We start from the raw sequence: 20,097 nt of genomic DNA on the forward strand, positions 1-20,097 counted from the left end.
GGATATATTGCACATGTTTGCTGTAATTCATCATTTGTAAAATATTATACTACATGGGCTGTATGATTAAATCTTGTACCGTAAATGTTGTATTAAATAAAGTTAATATTACCGACGTAGATTAACGTCCCTGTAGCTTCTTATTGCACTAAGAAGCTTATTGCACTGTATATATATATATATATATATATATATATATATATATATATATACAGTGCAATAATTCTTTCATGCTAAATGAAGCTCTGTTGCTTGGATATCACTAGATCCTGTTACAGTGTAATATAAAAGTACATAACGATTGATGTGTAAATTAGCATAATTACTAGCTAACCGCTAGCTGCTAACTGCCGCCTCGTTAATATCAAATCTATCATAATAACAAACCATTACCATGCTGTCATGAACGTGCGGTGCTGTTACGTGTACGCAAATTCACGTGCTTGATGTGAACGAGCATTTTGGGGGGCATGGTTAAAGTTGCGCATGCGCTATGAGCGCACATACGGGTACTTCTCAGGCATGCCGGGTAATCTGTGACGTTTCGCTCTCTCAAAAGTTGGGCCATTTTATCATCATGCGCGAATGAGCAACTCTCATAGGAATGAATGAGGCCCCGCCTCCCACGCTGTATCCAGTTCTTATTATACATCCATGGAGTGAACGGAGATGTCGTAACTCTTCTATTATACGGCTCTGGGTAAATCCATTGTTCTTTCCTGTGATATGTTGGACATACTTTGAAAAGGGTAGGGCAACATATCTCTGACGTGCAATTTATTTGGTGGATTAGTTAATGAACAATAGTTTCACCTGACCCACGTCACGAATCATCTGAAACAGGCACTGTCCCAGTATGTACTTTTCACTGTCTCAATATGTACTTTGAAGACTAACGTGAATACTTTGTTTCTGTACTTTTTTGGGAGTACAGTAGTAGTTAAAAGAAGGAATTCTTTATTCTTTGTTATACATTATACGTAACACAGGAAATACACACATGATAGCAAATTATTCAACTTGTCTTTAATTCTCAGAATATTCTTTTCTGATAGAGAATTATTTGACAAGTCTTTAAATCTCAAAAAAGTATTGACCCAGCCCCACACTAAGGTAGCATGAGAGAGAAAGATTCAGAATTGGCTTTGACCTTATTTCTCTATTGTTGGATTTATATACCAAAACACCAAAGGCAAGTTCCTGAACACGTGAAAAGATCTTGGCAATAAACCTCTTTCTTATTCTGATAATTTCCTTATGGAAAATGATTTCCTGATCAAAACATTTCCATTCACACAACAGAATAATTTAACTTTGTTTATTTACTCAGTTACTGTACTTACAGTAAGTACTAATTGGAGGTGCTACTTGGAGTATTTTGACTTTATTGTACTTTTTTATTCAATTTTGGGGGCAAATGTTGTATTTATTTTACAACTTTAGTAACTAGTTACTTTGCAGAGATAGAACATTATTACAAAACATTTTTGTATTAATAACACAAACATTTTAGAATAATGCTGTCCTTTTTCTTGACTACAAATTAAAGTATTTTTTACACTGTAGTAATGCTAGCCTATAAAGCTCTAGGTCCTTTTTTTCCCACCTCTGATTTAAGCCTATGGCCACCATTCTATCTGTTTGTGAAACCTTTTGTACACACAGTTTGTGAAGTTTGTACTAACGTGTATCTTGTTCTACTAAACACCTTCGATTTAACGTGACAAAAGTGTACAAAGTATAAAGGTTTTTCCCTGTAATTCAGATTACCATACACTCCCTCACAGCCCATAGGCTCTCTATGCATTTTCTCAGTCTGTGTGGTGGCGAGATTAGGCGTCCTCGCGCTGGCCCCGCCCCTTTACGGCTGTCGCCTAGGAAACGGGGCGTGGAAAACACGCTGGTGAAGCAGGTCACCGACGTGATTGGCTGCATTGTCGGATGATGCAGTAGCGTGCCATCGTTCCATCGGTCCTGTGAGCTGCAGGGGAGACGCTCACTCCGTGTGTCAGTGAGTCTGAGCGGCTGTCTGTGCTCCGGGGGTCTGGGCTGTCTCAACTATCACTCTCCAACCACCGAAGGTAAGGCAGACTCTTTACTCAATTCAAATAGCTTTATTAGCACGACCAAACTGTATTGCCAAAGCTATGTACACTACATTGCGACATCTATACATAGATATTTAAAACGAACTGTTACATTCATAAACATTTTTGAACAAATGCAAGAATAACATGTTTTCTTTACAAGGAACACAAGGAATACAAGAACAAATACCTTTCGAAATAAGAAAACATAATAGAAAAAGTTATGTGAGTTAGTGATTATTGTGCAGGATCATGCTGATAGTCAATTCATAATACATTAATGATAAATACTAAATAATAATTAAAATAAGTAAGATGTAAGCATGAATCAGTTTAGGTTAACCAGGGCTTGGAGTGTTACTTGAAAATCGTATTCCGTTAAAAGTAGTTTTTAAATCAGAAAACTAATCTAAGTATCACAATAGGAAAGTAATGTAACCTGATCACTTTCAGATACTTCTGTATTACCTTAATATCAAATGCAATGCAATGGCTTGATATTTGACTGTTTATTAAGTTAGACTGTTTATTAAGTAAAAAATGTAGAGTGTTTTGTTTTAAAGCAACTCCTGCCTTTTATTTTATTATTTTATTCAGTCTAACCATAAAAGTGCACAACACATGACCACATACTGTACAGTTTAAAAAAGCTAAAATAAAATCTGAACAAAAGCTACGTTTTCGATTTTAAACAGTGGATTAAGCTCATTTACACTATTTTATGAACATATAGGTTGACCTACTCAATCTGAAAAATAACAAATGAACCAAAGAAGGTGAAAACCATAAATACAATTCCGGCAGTAGTGTAGAAAATGGCCTCACTGTATGGATTTGAAGTATTTTTTTACAAACCAGGTGTCCAAAAAGAAGAAAATCAGCAAAAGCAGGCAATGTGACATTTTAGTCTAGGCCTACAATATAGTATACACTCTAAGAAGTGACGCATCACAAATGTATGTGTAATATGGAAACCATTTGTAAACACTAGCTGTGTTACACGCCTTAACACATGAACACGTAATTACTGCCCAATGCGTGTCATACATGTGAAACAACGATGAACACATTATTGTGCTATTTCTGCACATTGTGCTTTAACTACTTTTAAATAATTACCAGGTGGCTGTAATGTTTTATTTCAATAGCAATCAAAAGCAGTAATACATTTGTTATCCATTTATGTATAAAGATTTAATTGGAAATGTTTTACTTTTTTTAAATATCATTAATTATTTGTTTTATGGCTGCTGAATGTCATAGAGTAAACTGACTAATTTACACATTTGATGGATATGTCATATTATATTCAATGCATACAAATAAAAGTACAGAACAACTCATAAACTGTACAACAGTTAAGTTTTCCTTTTATTCTTTAATTCTCTGCCTTAAAATAAATACAGTATATTTTTATGTAACGTTTAATTTTTGCTAGGCTATTTATGTGAAAGTAAAAAAATGATAAAATATAGATAATAAATGATAAAATAAATACAAGATAGCCAATTCATAAAGCAGAATGTTCCTTTTAATGATATGTATTGTTATCTGCAGTTTACCTGGATTATCATTATTAATATCAATGCATTTACAGGAGGTGCTGCCAATTTAACTATATACCATGGATGATTTATAAATATATTTGAATGTATCATTATTATCATCACTTCTAATTATTGATGTTTGGTTATGGTTGTGTTTCCGATGATTACGGATCTGAGCTGCTCATCACTCCTTCCTCCTGGCTAACATGACTGTACTTGTGTTATTTGCTAGCTCTGCTGCACCATGCTGACCCGTCTGTTCCGTATGCACGGCCTCCTGGTGGCCTCCCACCCCTGGGAGGTGATCGTTGGCACAGTCACCCTCACTATCTGTATGATGTCCATGAACATGTTCACTGGCAACGACCAAATCTGTGGCTGGAACTTTGACTGCCCCAAAACAGAGGAGGTGAGTGAGATGATCAAGAACATTAGCATTATTTTTATCCACCCCATAAAAACATTAAGCATTACATTGATGCACATCATGCAAACAATATATTGTTCTATTTAATATTGTAAATCCTGCACAACCTTTTCAACATGTTGCACATTTCTGCTACACACCTCTCTTTAAAATCTGCACAGCTCTACATTTTGAATATAGTTTTTGTCATATTTTATTATATTTTACTGTACCCAGGTTTTCTCATAATTATATGTTGTGTAATTATTGTCTTTATTTCTAATTTGTAACAATAGTCTTAAAATAGTTATTTTAAATAACTTTTATAAAAGTACTGTTTTGTGCTACATGTTTGTCTTTCTGTGTCTCGGTATGCACCATTTATACCAAAGTAAATTCCTTGTATGTGTAAATCTATTCTGATTCTGATTCTGAATATGTCCGTTATCTTTGGCAGTTGATCCACCACACAATGGAGAGTAGGACACCAACCTAGTTTGAATAAGCACTTGCATGACTCATGACTAATAGCTATAAATCCCACAAAACATGCAGCATTTTTCAGAATCAGAATCAGAAACAGGTTTATTACCAGGTAGGTTGACACGTACGAGGAATTTGACTTGATGTCATGGTGCATACATAAAAGTAAAACAAAAATGTAAAACACAGATAGAGAACTAAAAAAAATATAAAAAATAATGAAAAATATAGTAAAATATAACATTATTTACATAGAAATGGAATGGAATAAAATATGGAATAAAAATCGGCATTAATAAAAAAAGAAAACAGATATTGTTGTACATTGTGTGCATTAATATAATGCATAGAGTCTATGATGTGGCTGAGGTAAAGTGTCAGTGGGGGGGCCGGGCCTTGTTGATGAGGCCGGTAGCGGAGGGGAAGAAACTGTTCAGGTGGCGAGAGGTTTGGTCCTGATGGAGCGCAGCCTCCTGCCAGAGGGGAGGGGGGTGAAGTCCATAACTGTAGGGATACACCATTTTGCTCCAGACTGAAATGACGGGTGGATTGCCATGAAAAGACATCCAGATAATATGTATGGTGATACTCTGATTTTTCATCGGGCACTGGTTAGCTGGCAAGCTAGCATGACAACAAGCCTCTAAGAAACATCTGTTGCAGGCTATGAAATATTCTGACACATTACCTCCCAAAACATCACATCATATTGTTTTTAAGAACAGTATGAATAAAACAAATTGAATGGGTTAATACGTGAGCTTTAGAGGTGCTGCTGTGTGGATTTTGTTTGGACAGAGCCTGTCGGCTAGCTGTTTCCTCCCTTTGTGCTAAACTAAGCTAACCAGCCTAAGGATATTTCCCAATATGTCCAACTATTCTTTTTAGTTTATCCCTTACTCAACCAGGCATTTGTTCCTCTCTCTTCACAGCAAATCCTCAGCAGTGACATCATCATCCTGACCATCACACGCTGCATCGCCATCGTTTATATTTACTTCCAGTTCCAGAACTTGAGACAACTGGGGTCAAAATATATTTTAGGTGAAGTATTTAAGGGTACACAAGATGTTTATAACATGGTGAATATGATAATGTGGATGTAATGGCGGCAGAGGAAGAAGCTAGCTATATAAATCCAGTGGTGGAAGAAGTACTCAGAATTGTAAAAGTAGCAATACTATATTTTAAAAGTATTTTGTGACAAGTAAAGTCCCTGCATTCAAAACCTTAACTAAGTAAAAGTACAAAAGTACTGGCATCAAAAATATACTCAAAGTACCAAAAGTACAAGTACTCCTTATGCGTAATGACCCATTTCAGAATCGTTCATATGGAGTTACTGGGTTTATATTATCATTATTGATGTGTTTTATCCTAACTGGTAAATGTATAGCTAATTCGAATAACTTTATATACTGCTCAAAGTTCATTTAATAATTGATTTATATTTTGTATTAGCTATTAATCTAAACCTAAAAAGTAACTAGGACAAAAGCTGTCAAATTCATTTAGAGGAGTAAAATGTACAATTTTGGCTTTCAAACTGTAGTGGAGAAGAAAAATAAAGTAACCTAGGCTGAGATACTCAGGTCAAGTAAAAGTTCCTCAAAATTGTATTTAAGTATGGTACTCTGTTACTATCCATCACTGTATATATCTACTCTAATATGTATCTCATGTACTCTCTTGCAGGCATTGCTGGTCTTTTCACCATATTCTCCAGCTTCGTATTCAGCACAGTGGTCATTCACTTCCTGGATAAAGAGCTCACGGGCCTCAAGTAAGGACAACCCTGCATCCTTTCATACATCCCCAGTATCTTTGTTCAAAAACTCAACATGACTGTTCTGTTCTGTCCTCCAGTGAGGCTTTGCCGTTCTTCCTGCTTCTCATCGACCTCTCCAAAGCATGTGCTCTCGCCAAGTTCGCCTTAAGCTCTAGTTCTCAGGTACTAAGAAATATGCACTCATCATACTCAAACATTTCACAGACAATTCAACAGTAAACTAATTTACTGTTCTATATCAGGATGAGGTGAGGGAGAACATTGCTCGTGGCATGGCAGTACTGGGACCTACCTTCACTCTGGACGCCCTGGTGGAGTGTCTAGTGATCGGAGTGGGAACTATGTCAGGTACTCGCTGCTTTCAGACTTTTTATTGTTAGTGTGACATCAGTGTTAGGTGTGGTTACTGAAGCTGAGTGAAGTCCTGCCCAGGCTGGCGGACCACTACGGGTAGTCAACAGCGATAGACAAATCATTTTTGGATCCCATATGATCCTTTGATCCATGAATTACACAGAATTGTTTTCAATTTTAGGATAATTGTGCAGTTTAGAAAGTTTGTTGTAAAACTGTCAAAGTACATGACTTTGAGAATGCGTAATTAGAAACACTTCACATCTGAAAGTTGCTTAAGTGATGTCAAGCATGATGCCTGTGTGTTATGTAGCAGGATTTAAAAAAAATAAGTAAAAAGAGAATGAAAACAATGTGTTATCCCTCGTAATAAATAAAACAAATCTGCCAATAGAACAAGTGAACATTTGTTTGGTAAGATTTCTTGAAATAACATGGGATATTAAGATAAATCGGATCTTGTAATTAGCAGAAAAACTTATTTTAAACTAAATACAAATTGTACCAGTATCAGGAAATGGTGTGTTACAAATATAATCCAAAATCGCTCAAAAGTGTTAGTAAAGATTTTTATCTGATTTTTATCTGAGATACATCTCAAATTAAGATGTTTTCAAGAGTCTTTGACATAACAAGATACTTAAGATGGATTGTCTAAAAACAGTGTGGCTGTTATAAAGCTGCCAATTTGACCTCCTACATTGTACAAACTAATGCATAGCTGTAACCTTTACCCTGCGGACACAGAGCAGATTATCTCCCGATAGCAAATGCAGAAGAGCAGCACCGTGAGCGGCCCCCACTGTATGAAGGGAGTGGTGGCTTTCTGTTTGGTCATTGAGGTGACATTGTGGCCTCTGACATGTCTCGTGTCTTCCAGGTGTGCGGCAGCTGGAAATCATGTGCTGCTTCGGCTGCATGTCGGTCCTGGCCAACTACTTTGTGTTCATGACTTTCTTCCCTGCGTGTGTCTCCCTGGTGCTGGAGGTAAGGGTGCAGTGCTGAGGTGGGAAGTAACTAAGTATTTGTACTCAAGTACTGAACTTAAGTACCATTTTGAGGTATACTTGTACTTCACTTGAGTATTTCCATGAAATGCTATTTCATACTTATACTTTACTACATTTAAAAGGGACAACATGTAATTTTACTCCACTACATTTATTTAAAGAAAATGCATCTCTATAAATTAAACTAGTGGACTAAATATTTTTAAGTCACAGTCTCTTTGAGTCCAATTATTTAAATATTTTACAAAAGTGCATCAGAACTTTATTTGTCTACAACAGTAAAATGCTACTTGATGTAACATTATTATCTAGAAATGTCACATATACAGTATAATTATAATCATATTCACACACAGTTTTTATGCACAATGATTACTTTTACTTGTTATACTTTAGCTGATAATACTATTGTACTTTTACTTAAATAAGATTTTGAATGCAGGACTTTTACTGGTACTTAAGTATTTTGACAGTAATGTATTGGTACTTTCACTCAAGTAAAGCACCTGGATACTTCTTTCAGCACTGGCGCAGTGTTCCAGTATAGGTGTGTACCTGTATGTGTTTCTGTCGGTGTGACTGATGGTGTTGTGTTTGCTCTAGTTGTCCCGTGACAGTCGGGAGGGACACCCGATCTGGCAGCTGAGCCAATTCTCCAGAGTGATGGAGGAGGAGGAGGACCACAAACCCAACCCCGTCACGCAGAGGGTCAAAATGATCATGGTAGGTCCACTGAAAAAACTGAAATGTTGACTTTAATCAAATGTATTATGTCAACAGATTTCACACAACTGTATTAGGTTAGTGGAAAGCAATAATGTGATTTGTGTGGTGTGCTGTGTGTGCAGTCTCTGGGCCTGGTGATGGTTCACGCCCACAGCCGCTGGATCGCTGAGCCCTTGTCCATCCACACCTCAGGGGGCATCCCTCAGGTGGGCATGGAGCTGGACAGCCTCTCCCCCAGGAGGATCGAGCCAGAGAAACCACTTTGGCACTTCTACCTCACCAGGTAAGGCTGGTGATGGCCATGCTTTCAACTTCATGTGCGCTGGCTAATGTACAGCAGAGACTGTATTAGGTTTGAAGTAAAGATTAAGTAAGAATGTCCAATAAAACAATTCAAAAATAGAATACAAACATTTATATTAACACATGACGTTAAAGTAAAATGTAACATGGACAAAAACAAACATTTTAAGAAAAAGTGAAGATAGTGATTAAATTACATTCTCTATTTTCTGAAGTCTTGATGTTCCTAAGTACTGTATTTCCAGATAGGGAATGATATACAACCTGTAGTAATACATTGGTTTCTGACACACCAAGACGTTTGTTAGATAAAAATAAGTTAAAGTCTTGTTATTAAAAAGACTGCAGTGTGTCAGAAGGAAAATGTGATCTTTAGTTTCTCCGCATAAAGAAAACATTAATACATACATTAATGCGAGTGTTTGCTTGGATCAGAATAAAATACGTTGTACATGTTGCTGTCTCCCCCCTGCAGGATGATCACCATGGACATAGAGCAGGTGATCTGCCTGGCTCTGGCCCTGCTGCTGGCCATCAAGTACATCTTCTTTGAGCAGGTCGAGATGGAGTCTACGCTGTCACTGAAGAACCCCATCACCATGTCCGCCCCCAGCCCCCGGCGGCGCACTGAGAGCTGCTGCAGGACAGAGCCATGCCCCCCCCGACCCCTCGCCCCCGCCCCGCCACCCGCCAACAAGGCAGAGAGAGGTGCGTCTGTGCTCAGTGGTGATGCTGTAGCGGATGGACTTGTGTGGCATGGTTGTATCTAACGCCTTGTTTCCCTAGATGAAGTGATCCGGCCCTTGTCTGCCCCGGCCGCCGACACCCAGCCTAAGAGCCACTTTGTGGTGGGGGGGGAAGAGGAGGAGCTCAAGGTTGAGAGCAATCAGCCCAGCCTCCCCGAAAAACCCAGAGACCTTGACCAATGTGTGGCCATCCTCAACAACCCTGAGGTACATTACACATAAATAATACAAATAATAATAAAGCTTTATTTGTATAGCACTTTTCATACACAGAATGCCGCTCCTAGTGCTTTTACAATATGGCACACAACGTAAGACAAACAGAAAGTAAGGCATTAACGTTAAATGTTAGCACACATGAAGCATGAGTACATGATGCAAACATGTGTTGAACTTGAACTGAAGCTCCCAGACCGCAGAGGAACACAGGGGATAGTCGTCCAGGGGGTTCAATGATCCACTCAATAAAACAGTCAAGCTTCATATTCGGAGGCCGTTGTATTTATTTGCAACTTAGCTGACTTTGGATACAGATTTATAGCTGCTGCTAGTCCCGTTCACTTCCAGACATACACTCACTCTCATCTCGCTCGCTCTCAACATGCACACTCCACACATGCACACTCCACACATATACCCCCCCCTCTCTCTCTTAAAGGGATAGGCGCCCTTACTCTGCATGACCCCCCCATAACACATGATTCCATAGAATTCTAGAAAAATACACAAAATAATAAATGCAATTAATTAATCTTGAATTTAGCAACAGATAACCATCTAAGTTAAAGTTGTGTTTCAATAAAATCACACAACGCAAGATAAACAGAAAAAATAAACTAAATTCAGCTCAGAAGTTCAAAAGTTGTTAACACACATGCAGCATACTTTATGTACGTGATATATTATATTTCAAGGAATACAAGGAGGTTAAATCGGCAAATGAAAAACAAAAATGCAGACTAAGTTGGCCTCTCTAATAAGTAGAGAGGCCAACTTAGTCGGCATTCTCTTGGTAGGATGTTCCACAGTGTAGGGGCATAACATCTGCTTCCCCAGTTTTATTTTGGGGGACATTTGAAATATTTAAAAAGCCTGCTGTTGAAGGCAATAGAGCCAGGGACACAGAATGACAGAGAATCAGTGAGATAAGAGGGTGCCAGACAATTAAATGTAAGGATTTTAAAATCAATTGTAAAATATAGATAAAAGCTACCTTTCACATCTGAAGTCTCAAACAAGTCGGGGGTTGGCTTATACTTTACCTCGGCACACCTTTAGCCCCGGTGTCTATTTCAGTCGCCACACCAATTAGACTGCAGGTTTGAGGCAGTAGTCTGATTTAAGAGCGTTGTAATAAGCTTACTCACTCCACTCTCTTTTTGAGGCTGAACCAATTAGAGCATGACGCCAATAGATAAGACACTGTTTCCTCTGGCCTGAACTCAACAACTGAACTGTGCATGTAAATGGGCTGCAAAGGCTAACATCCCATTGTAGGGAGTTCAGATATTGCTTCAATATTGATTATCTTCTAAAAACATTGTTGGTGCTTTTATGAAATTAAATATTAGGCAGTTGGTTGTAATCCATTTCTTATAAATTGTAATTGTGTAATGCAAGCCAACACTATAGCCCTATAGAACAAGCATTATGTCACACAGTTTATTGATAATTGGTGTTAAAATATGGAATGGGCTGAATCTGAAGCTCTCAATATTATTTCTCAACAGCACTTTCAATCAAAGTGTGGGTTTATTTCACTGGTATATTACACAAAAATATATTTTGGTTTATCCAATCTTAAGTAAATATAGACAGGAATGATAAGATAAGCCCCACCACCTTGCCAGCGCGTCTAATTTGAGTGACTAGTAAACACAAATGATTTCAAATTATGAATCTTCCCTCCGCGTCCAGTGTAAACACACCTTAAGTCCCTGCATGGTTGTGTTTCTACAGATGGGGGCTCGTTTCCTGAGCGATGCTGAGGTGATGCAGCTGGTCAACTCCAAACACATCCCTGCATACAAACTGGAGGCCATGATGGAGAAACCGGAGAGAGGAGTGGCCATACGCAGACAGATGTTGTCCTCCAAACTGCCCTCTCCCTCTGCACTGTCCTCCCTGCCATACACCCACTATGACTACTCCAAGGTGAAGACACACACACACACACACACACACACACACACACACACACACACACACACACACACACACACACACACACACACACACACACACACACACACACACACACACACACACACTGCTTGCTGTTTCTAGACGTTTTTCTCATTCATGTTTCTGTTTTCCAGGTGATAGGCACATGCTGCGAGAACGTGATTGGCTACATGCCCGTACCTGTGGGCGTGGCTGGACCCCTGCATCTGGATGGGAAGCAGTTCCAGGTTCCAATGGCAACCACAGAGGGTTGCTTGGTTGCCAGCACTAACCGTGGTTGTCGAGCAATCGCTGTGAGTGTCCGATTGATTGTACCAGGGCGGACAAAATAAATATTACATTTCACAATAATTTCACTTTGACAGAAATAAATGCATATTTAATGCTCATTTTGGTATAATTTCACAGATCAAGCTTTGTGAAGTTAGATTAGTTATTATTTACATATGAGTTATCGGGTACACATAGGAGTGTGCAGCCAGAATAACCACTAACAACTTACTGTATGTTTTTATTATGGCAACATTGAATTTATACACTGTGTTCACAAGAAAGATTGGTGATCTGTTCAAATGGTTTGAACATGGGAGACCCTGACTTTATGTTTTCCTGAAGAACAAAAACAAGTGATTCATTATAGCTATTTCGTTTTTGTTCAGCTGATATCAGAAGCATGACTCCTGAAAATTATATGAAAATGTAATTTCAAAAAAGAAAGTTTTTGGTTATTTCATTCAGCCTTCTCAATGTATCCTGGCTCTTCAGTCGGGGTGCGATGTGATGACTTTATGTTAATACTATGTACTGTATCTCACAGCTGGGAGGCGGAGCCAACTGTCGTATCCTGGCCGACAGCATGACGCGAGGACCCGTGGTGAGGCTGCCCTCTGCCTGCCATGCTGCGGAGGTCAAGGCCTGGCTGGAGAGCACGGACGGCTTTCAGGCCATCAAAGACGCCTTTGACAACACCAGCAGGTAAAATAGAAATACTGACATGGACATGACGAGGATCCAGAGTCTGGGCTGTGCTGTGTGTCTGCGTGTTGTCTCTGTGTGTCTGAGTGTCTGTTGCTGTTGGCAGGTTTGCTCGGCTGCAGAAGCTGCTGGTCGGTCTGGCCGGGAGGAATCTCTACATCCGCTTCCATTCCAAGACCGGGGATGCAATGGGGATGAATATGATCTCGAAGGTAACTGTTGTGGCTGTGTGGATAGTGAGCGGGTGCAATTTCATACAACCACTTAGTGTATTAAAAGTACGGAGCCCCCCAAAGACTAATGACAATTTTTTTTAAATGGTGCGCATGAGTTGAACATCCCTGACATTAGTTCATAGATCGATGCAGACTGGTTTACAGACTCTCCCTCTTTGCCGATTTATGCTGAAGAGTGTTAATTCCTCGTGGGTATGCTATACACACTGTAAATCCCTCTTAGACAAGTGTAATGTTTGATATTGGGCTAAACAAATACAATTTGATTGTATCATCAGTGCACTCCAGTGCTTAAACAGACAGCTCTACACTTCTGGCCGTAATGTCCTTTCAAATGAAGTCCGAGTTTTAAATATAACTCAATTGATGTCTTTCACTGTGTGCTCTGCATGTGTGAACATTAAAGAGGGGTTTCATCCCTCCCATTCTATTCTATTCACTGTCATTTCCACACATCAACGTAACAGTCTGCAATTAACTGGTGGTCTCCTGCACGCTCCAGCTCCTCCTGTGCGCACTGGTAACTTTGCAGGAGAAAATCACTTTTTCTCAATTCATTTTTGTTATCCATGCCCCTTAATGCGCTCCGTATAAAAGGGGTGAAAGCAACAACCCACACTTACTTAAGTACAATGTTGAGGTACTTGTCACTTAGCCTGCTAGAGCCTTTATCACCCAGCGCCCCCTGGCTGTGTGAGAAGATGTTACTCTCTTTTTAAAGGAAGCATGTTCTCCTGCAGGGTACAGAGCAGGCTCTGAGCATACTGCAGCAGCACTTCCCAGATGTGCAGGTGATAGCTGTGAGCGGGAACTACTGCACCGACAAGAAACCTGCTGCCATCAACTGGATCGAAGGCCGGGGCAAGTCTGCCGTCTGTGAGGCCACCATCCCCGCTAAAGTGGTCAGAGAGGTAGGAGGCTGCAGCTTACTGTCCGTGGTCTTTACTATATACACAGAAACGGAAATCCATTGAAGGAGACTTGAAAGTCAAGAATGAACACCTTTGAATTACCCAATGCTGCAGATTTTAAAACATAGTCCTCCACAATTACGCTGTGGGCGAGGCTTTAAATGGACCAGACATTTGTGAGTTTTTGGGTAAGATGGTGGAAGGCCTACAGTTTTCCAACTACATTATTTGACGCATCATTCTATAGTAGATGACAATAGTTTGGCACCTTGTTACTTTTGGCGCACCATTTAGCCCATTATTTTGTCACCTTATTTCTGACGATTGCCTGATCAGAATAATGAAATATGGATTTTGGATTTATTAGTTTTTTCTTGAATGTCAAAAGAAAGTTCTTGTTCAATATATCGTATATCTTCAAGTGGAACCAAACATTATTAGCCACTTCAGTAGCTTTGGTATAAGTTAAACTCTATTCATCAGAATGATCAGATCTCATATTAACTGTGTGTTGTGGCTGTGCTGCAGGTGTTGAAAACAACAACAGCAGCTCTGGTGGAGGTGAACATCAGTAAGAACCTGGTGGGCTCAGCCATGGCCGGAAGCATCGGAGGATTCAACGCACACGCATCCAACCTGGTGGCTGCCATCTACATAGCCTGTGGACAGGTAAAGAAATATCCTGCACCTGTGTATTTCCATGTCTTCTTGTGTTTCCTGTGTTAAATCTGTGTGTGTGTGTCCTCAGGATCCAGCCCAGTCAGTGGGCAGCAGTAATTGCATCACCCTGATGGAGGCGTCAGGACCGACTGGGGAGGATCTGTACATCACCTGCACCATGCCCTCCATAGAGCTGGGGACTGTAGGGGGAGGAACCAGCCTGCCCCCCCAGCAAGCCTGCCTCCGGGTACACACACACACACACACACACACACACACACACACACACACACACACACACACACACACACACACACACACCACACACACACACACACACACACACACACACACACACACACACACACACACACACACACACACACACACACACACACATCTCAGCTAAAGTATTGATGATATCAGGACAGCAGAAAGTCTACATCTTCTCACCCAGAAGGTCTCACCTCACCTCAAATGCACCTTTGCAAAAAAGAAAAGACAGAAAGAAAAATTCTCACTTCCTTACACAGAGCTTAGAAAGGTTTGGTTTATTTGATTTAATATCATATTTTTAAAATAATTTCATATTCTTATATGTTATTTTATCTTAAAGGTAGGGTAGGTAAGTTTGAGAAACCGGCTCGAGATACACTTTTTGTTATATTCCATGGAATGCTCTTAACACCCCGATAGCAATGAATATCTTAAGTGCTTTGACAACAAATCCATAAAAAAAAGTCATACTGTAAAAAGTACGACCAATCATTTTAGCCGGGCCGGCTAAAATGATTGGATGGCCTACCTGCCTGTCAGCCTTCCATCTGTGCACAAACTTATCTCGTGCCCTCATTGGTCATGTGCGCGTTTGTGTGTGTTGGAGGAGGGGCTCTGTAAGGAAGTGGCAGATTTTCTCCGGTTGTGTATTTTCAAATTCTAGCGATATCGAGCCAGTTTCTCAAACTTACCTACCCTACCTTTAATTGAACATATTATTTTTATTTCTGTTGTTCATACATCATATTTTACCTTAATTGCAAAATGTTTCCCTATGTTTATATGATATATTTTCTTTTATTCTATTTTATTCATTCGAAATGGAACAAACGTCAAAAAAACAACTTCCCCCTGGGATTGTTAAATTATTTCTTATTCGACACCAATGCAGTATTACCTTTGAGAACTTAAGAAAATGAATGTGAAAAGCATATATCACAATATTTTAAGCTAATTTGCTTCATGTGTTTGTGTGTGTGCAGATGCTGGGCGTGCAGGGCGCCAGTCTGGACTGTCCCGGGGAGAACGCGCGGCAGTTGGCGCGGGTAGTGTGTGCCACCGTGCTGGCTGGAGAGCTCTCACTGATGTCTGCTCTCGCTGCAGGCCACCTGGTCAAGAGTCACATGACACACAACAGGTGAGAGCGACCAACCCTCATTCACACATTTACATGATTCCTCTATGTCTACACAAACAGCAGAAAGATAAGCAAAAGAAAAATGTTTCTATCACTACTAAGAACTGGTTTTAGTGAGCTCAGAGAACTTGGTCCCCATCAGTGTTAGCATCACTACGTAAATAACACCACAGCTGCTGATAATTGGAAACATCTTTGTTGAAAGAGACAACAAATGTAAAGGCTTGCCAACTTTGTGTTTGTCGCTGTTTGTGCATCAGAGTTACAAGCTAGCACATCTGTTGCTGATTAACACACTAGCTAGCTTGTTAGGTATGATTATTATTATTATTATGTAGGTAAGCAACATTTATTCATCAATTAATCTTTCTTCAGTGACAACATACACGTGTATGTTTCTGTGAAGACACGGAAAGGAACTGAAAAGATTGTTCACTTTCTTTTTGTTTACAGGGACATTTATATATACATGGTGTTTAGTGGCATTTCAAACTACAACCAATTTTTGGGATTGTAGGATTTGAGACAGCCGCGACGCTCTAATTCTTGTGTTCCAGGTCGATTTATTTATTGCAGGCTTGGGTCCTGGTCTGCAAGGTCTCAATAATATAAACTAACGTGGGACAAGGCAACTACCTTTTCTTAGCATAGTTAAACCTTTGAATACATGTTTTTTAAGAGCACATACATGTTTCACTTTGCACAGCATTAGCACAGCCATAGCTTAATTGCAATAGATAGAAATGTAAGTGAAGAATGTACAACCAGTGTGTATTCACCATACATCATGATGAATCTGACCTGACTGCTGTCTGTGTCTGCAGATCCAAAGTGAACCTACAGGAGCCAGGGACGTGCACAAAGAAAGCCTCCTGAGAGCCTCCTGCATTGAGCCCAGGTCACAGGACAGAGCAGTAAATATGGACAATATGGAAGAGAACAATTATTCATTATTCATCGAATCAGAGCTCAGCTGTCTTTCAAGGGCTTTCAACGAAACACTGGAGTGTCTTTGGACCAATCTCTATGCTGGATATGATGCTAATCAGACTCTTCGGTGGAAATATTTCATTTTCTGTATCTGTGTGTGTTTATGGGGCTGGCTTCTTTTATTCCCACATGTACAGTAAGAATGCTGTCTAGCTGTTCTGCTTCAAATGTTTCTGCTGTCCTGTTGCCAAATGAAGCAGTGTGAAACAGACACAGGGAATGTTTGTGACTGCTGAATGTGCATGGGAACACATGACCAGACTGAATATAATGAATCATACAGTGTCACAGTTTTCAGCCCATACAGTTCTGTGAACCATGCAGACAGAATAACCATAACAGACTCAAGAAGGAATGAATAAGGGAACATATGAATAATTAATTATCTGGATCCAAGAGGCACTCTAAAAGTATGATTGCAAACCTCACTTAAGGCTGACTTCCTCTCACAACAGGTGGGGTCCCAATCAAAGAATCATTTAATCATCAGCCCCTTCCTGTTGGGATCATACATTCTAATTACCATAAGGAAACAAATTCTCAACCCACCCGCAGTGCATTTCCTGTCACAAAAAAAGGACTGAAGAACAGTGTTCTTATGTGTGATGCAAACCATCGCATCAGGGGTGTCCAAACTAGTTTTAGCTGAGGGCCACATACAGAAAAATATAAAAAAAGTACATTTATAAGAAATGACTGAATTTATTTGAAAAGGAAAAAAAGTTGGCCCCCGGGTCATAGTTTGGACACCCCTGATCTACAGAAAGTGACAGACTCTTCCATTCGGTTGCATTTTGAAGTGCATTAGCATGCAGCGCTGATGCTTCAGAGGGTAATGTATGCAGCTGTGGAGCGGGTTAAATGAATGCAGTTATAGTGAGTCTCCTGTGAAAGCAGTGGAAGGCAAACATTTTGGATATATTTTGTAATAAATACAAAAGGACTTAAACAACGACAACATTGTACTGTTTTGATTAATGCTTTGTCAGGAATTGGAATATGGAACACGTCGCTGAAGAGCTGAGGTTCATGTCTGCAGTTTTTCCGTCTAGTTTGTATGACATCTTGAAGTGTGTTGCATGTACAGTAAAGCTGCAACGTGGCATGGCTCTGTTTCACTGTTCATAGATGGTTTTATCAGCAGACATTTAGTAATAGAAACATTAGCGGGCACGTTGAAAAGCAAGCACCTGCGCACTGATCTGCAACAGGTTCACTGTGCTGCCATATAAATAACATTATTATTATTGTGATGAAAAGGGTTAAATCTTGGAGCAAAGCACTGGAACACAAGGAGTACACAGGAGAGCTTCAAACTGATGTCAGACACTGAAGACTAATTTGAAGTTACAGCCAGCAAGTTGACATTTGCTAAGAACCAACACTAAAGTGCTCCTTCTCCCCACAGAGAGTCAGTAATCAGACATTCCATCAGAGGACATAACCAGTTAGGTTTGTTGCAGAGGAGCCGGCTCCAGAAGGCCTCGGTCTGATCCGGTTTACTCTCTGACTTATCCTTATCTGAAGGAGAAGACGTTTACAACCTTGCTTCATGCATACTAAGAAGTAACACAGCTGATGAAGAGAGCCTGAGAAAACAAGTGCCAGCTTATCTCCAAACAATAGGGCCCGAGGCCGAATGCCTGCTGCCTGTACAGACAGAGAAACATGAAATCAGGCAAGGATAGAAGAGGAGAATTGATGAGAGACAAGTAAAATAATTATAAATTATTATCATTATTATTTTATAAAATGAAAATGTATATTGTGTGTGTGTATTGTTATTGTATATAAAGTATACTATATACAATTTGCAAGAATGGGACACACTGTTAAACAACTTCCGTTGGTTATGTTCAATTCAACTTTCCTTTAAATGAGTTTTTTGCATGATTTAACTAATCTATTACAAATGACATATTATTTATATGGAACAAAAAAAATTGAATCACATTGTATTCCTTGGGAAAATGGTCCGCAGAAGTGCAACTGAGATTATTTTCATGAATCACATTTAACCATTAGTCATAAATGTGATGCAGGAGTCTCCAGATTGACTTCCAGCAGGTATGAGGGTCTGAGGTGTGACTGTATGAACCAATGGACGCTGCTGGGGCACAGATCAAAGTAATCAATGAGTGACAGGTGTAGGTTAGTCCTCTCCTGATGAGCTTACACCACTTGAACTTTCTCCCCTTTTACCCACATCCTATCCAATGGATCTGCTGAGCACTCAGAGATCCTCCACTGATCTCACAGTGCTCGGCCCTCACCAGAGAAGCTCCAGCCAATCAGAGGAGGGCTAACACATCTCACCAGCTGTGAGCGCACTGATTGGCTAAACCCCGGCTGCAGATTCAACAATAATGGTGTCTGCAGTTACATAACAGGTCGAGCAGCTCTATGCTCCTCCCTCTCACACAACTACATGAATCAGCACCTGGGACACAGCAAGCATGCAGTATTTCATGAATTATTATAATTTAGGATGTAAGAATGCAAAGATTGAAAATGTTAAACGCTACTAGAACTAACGCATTTATGTTATTTAACATTACTGACAAATTAAGCATGCTTTTGTATTGTTCACACTGGTGAGGCCTAGTCACCAGGGCATCCCAAAAACATGAACAGATGTTTGTGGCTCCACAGATACTGCTGAAATTAAAATGTCAGAGTTTTAGCAATGTTGGCTTAAAACACAACATGCAGAGTAATCACAAAATTATCTTTGCGTCATTCATAAAGACAACTCTAGGTGGTTACATGCACATGATTTTGTATCTGAGTGTTTGATAAAAAATTGAAATGAGCAGCACTCAGTTTGTTTGTTTGTTTGTAGCCTTTATTTAACCAGGTTTAAAAATCCCATTGAGATCAACAATCTCTTTTTCAAGGGAGACCTGCGGTACATTAGTTACACATAAAAACAACAGAAAACAAAAAGGACATCACAACATAATTACAGGGGTATAAATTAGCAACCAATTCACAGTGACAGGTATCCAATACCATTTCATCCAGCCGTGCTTTAAAATGATGCAAGGGAATCAAAATGCTCAGTTTCAATGTGTTTTGCATAGTGTTCCAAGCTAGAGGAGCAGCGCACATAAAAGCTTTAATACCTAAAACAGTCCTAGCACTTGGCACATGTAATAAAAACACATCCTGGGATCTCAGGCAATAGCTACTTGCCACTCTCTGTGAGATCAAAGAGCAGATATAAGATGGGAGTTTACCCAACATGGCTTTCTATATGAACATGTACCAATGACT

General features: G+C 39.6%; 1 protein-coding gene across 1 annotated transcript; it reads left to right on the plus strand.

Moving 5' to 3' along the window:
* Window positions 1-1,965: 1,965 nt before the first annotated feature.
* hmgcra (3-hydroxy-3-methylglutaryl-CoA reductase a) lies at window positions 1,966-17,776 on the plus strand. Its single transcript, XM_034118215.1, has 20 exons — window positions 1,966-2,081; window positions 3,867-4,043; window positions 5,456-5,567; window positions 6,219-6,306; window positions 6,390-6,474; window positions 6,555-6,660; window positions 7,547-7,653; window positions 8,280-8,399; window positions 8,525-8,685; window positions 9,181-9,413; window positions 9,492-9,658; window positions 11,411-11,605; window positions 11,770-11,928; window positions 12,453-12,610; window positions 12,717-12,822; window positions 13,587-13,757; window positions 14,286-14,426; window positions 14,506-14,664; window positions 15,677-15,831; window positions 16,656-17,776. Exons 2-20 carry the CDS (start codon window positions 3,879-3,881, stop codon window positions 16,705-16,707), a joined length of 2,640 nt encoding a protein of 879 aa, XP_033974106.1. The 5' UTR covers window positions 1,966-2,081; window positions 3,867-3,878; the 3' UTR covers window positions 16,708-17,776.
* The last annotated feature ends 2,321 nt before the right edge of the window (window positions 17,777-20,097 follow it).

This window comes from Trematomus bernacchii, unplaced genomic scaffold (genome assembly GCF_902827165.1).
Source record: "Trematomus bernacchii unplaced genomic scaffold, fTreBer1.1, whole genome shotgun sequence".
NCBI classification, from domain to species: Eukaryota; Metazoa; Chordata; class Actinopteri; order Perciformes; family Nototheniidae; genus Trematomus; species Trematomus bernacchii.

Coding starts and splice junctions, on each gene's coding strand:
- hmgcra (XM_034118215.1), top strand. CDS start 3,879: ATGCTGACCCGTCTGTTCCGTATGCACGGCCTCCTGGTGGCCTCCCAC. Junction 9,659..11,410: donor CCATCCTCAACAACCCTGAG/GTACATTACACA, acceptor GTGTTTCTACAG/ATGGGGGCTCGTTTCCTGAG. Junction 11,929..12,452: donor GTGGTTGTCGAGCAATCGCT/GTGAGTGTCCGA, acceptor TGTATCTCACAG/CTGGGAGGCGGAGCCAACTG.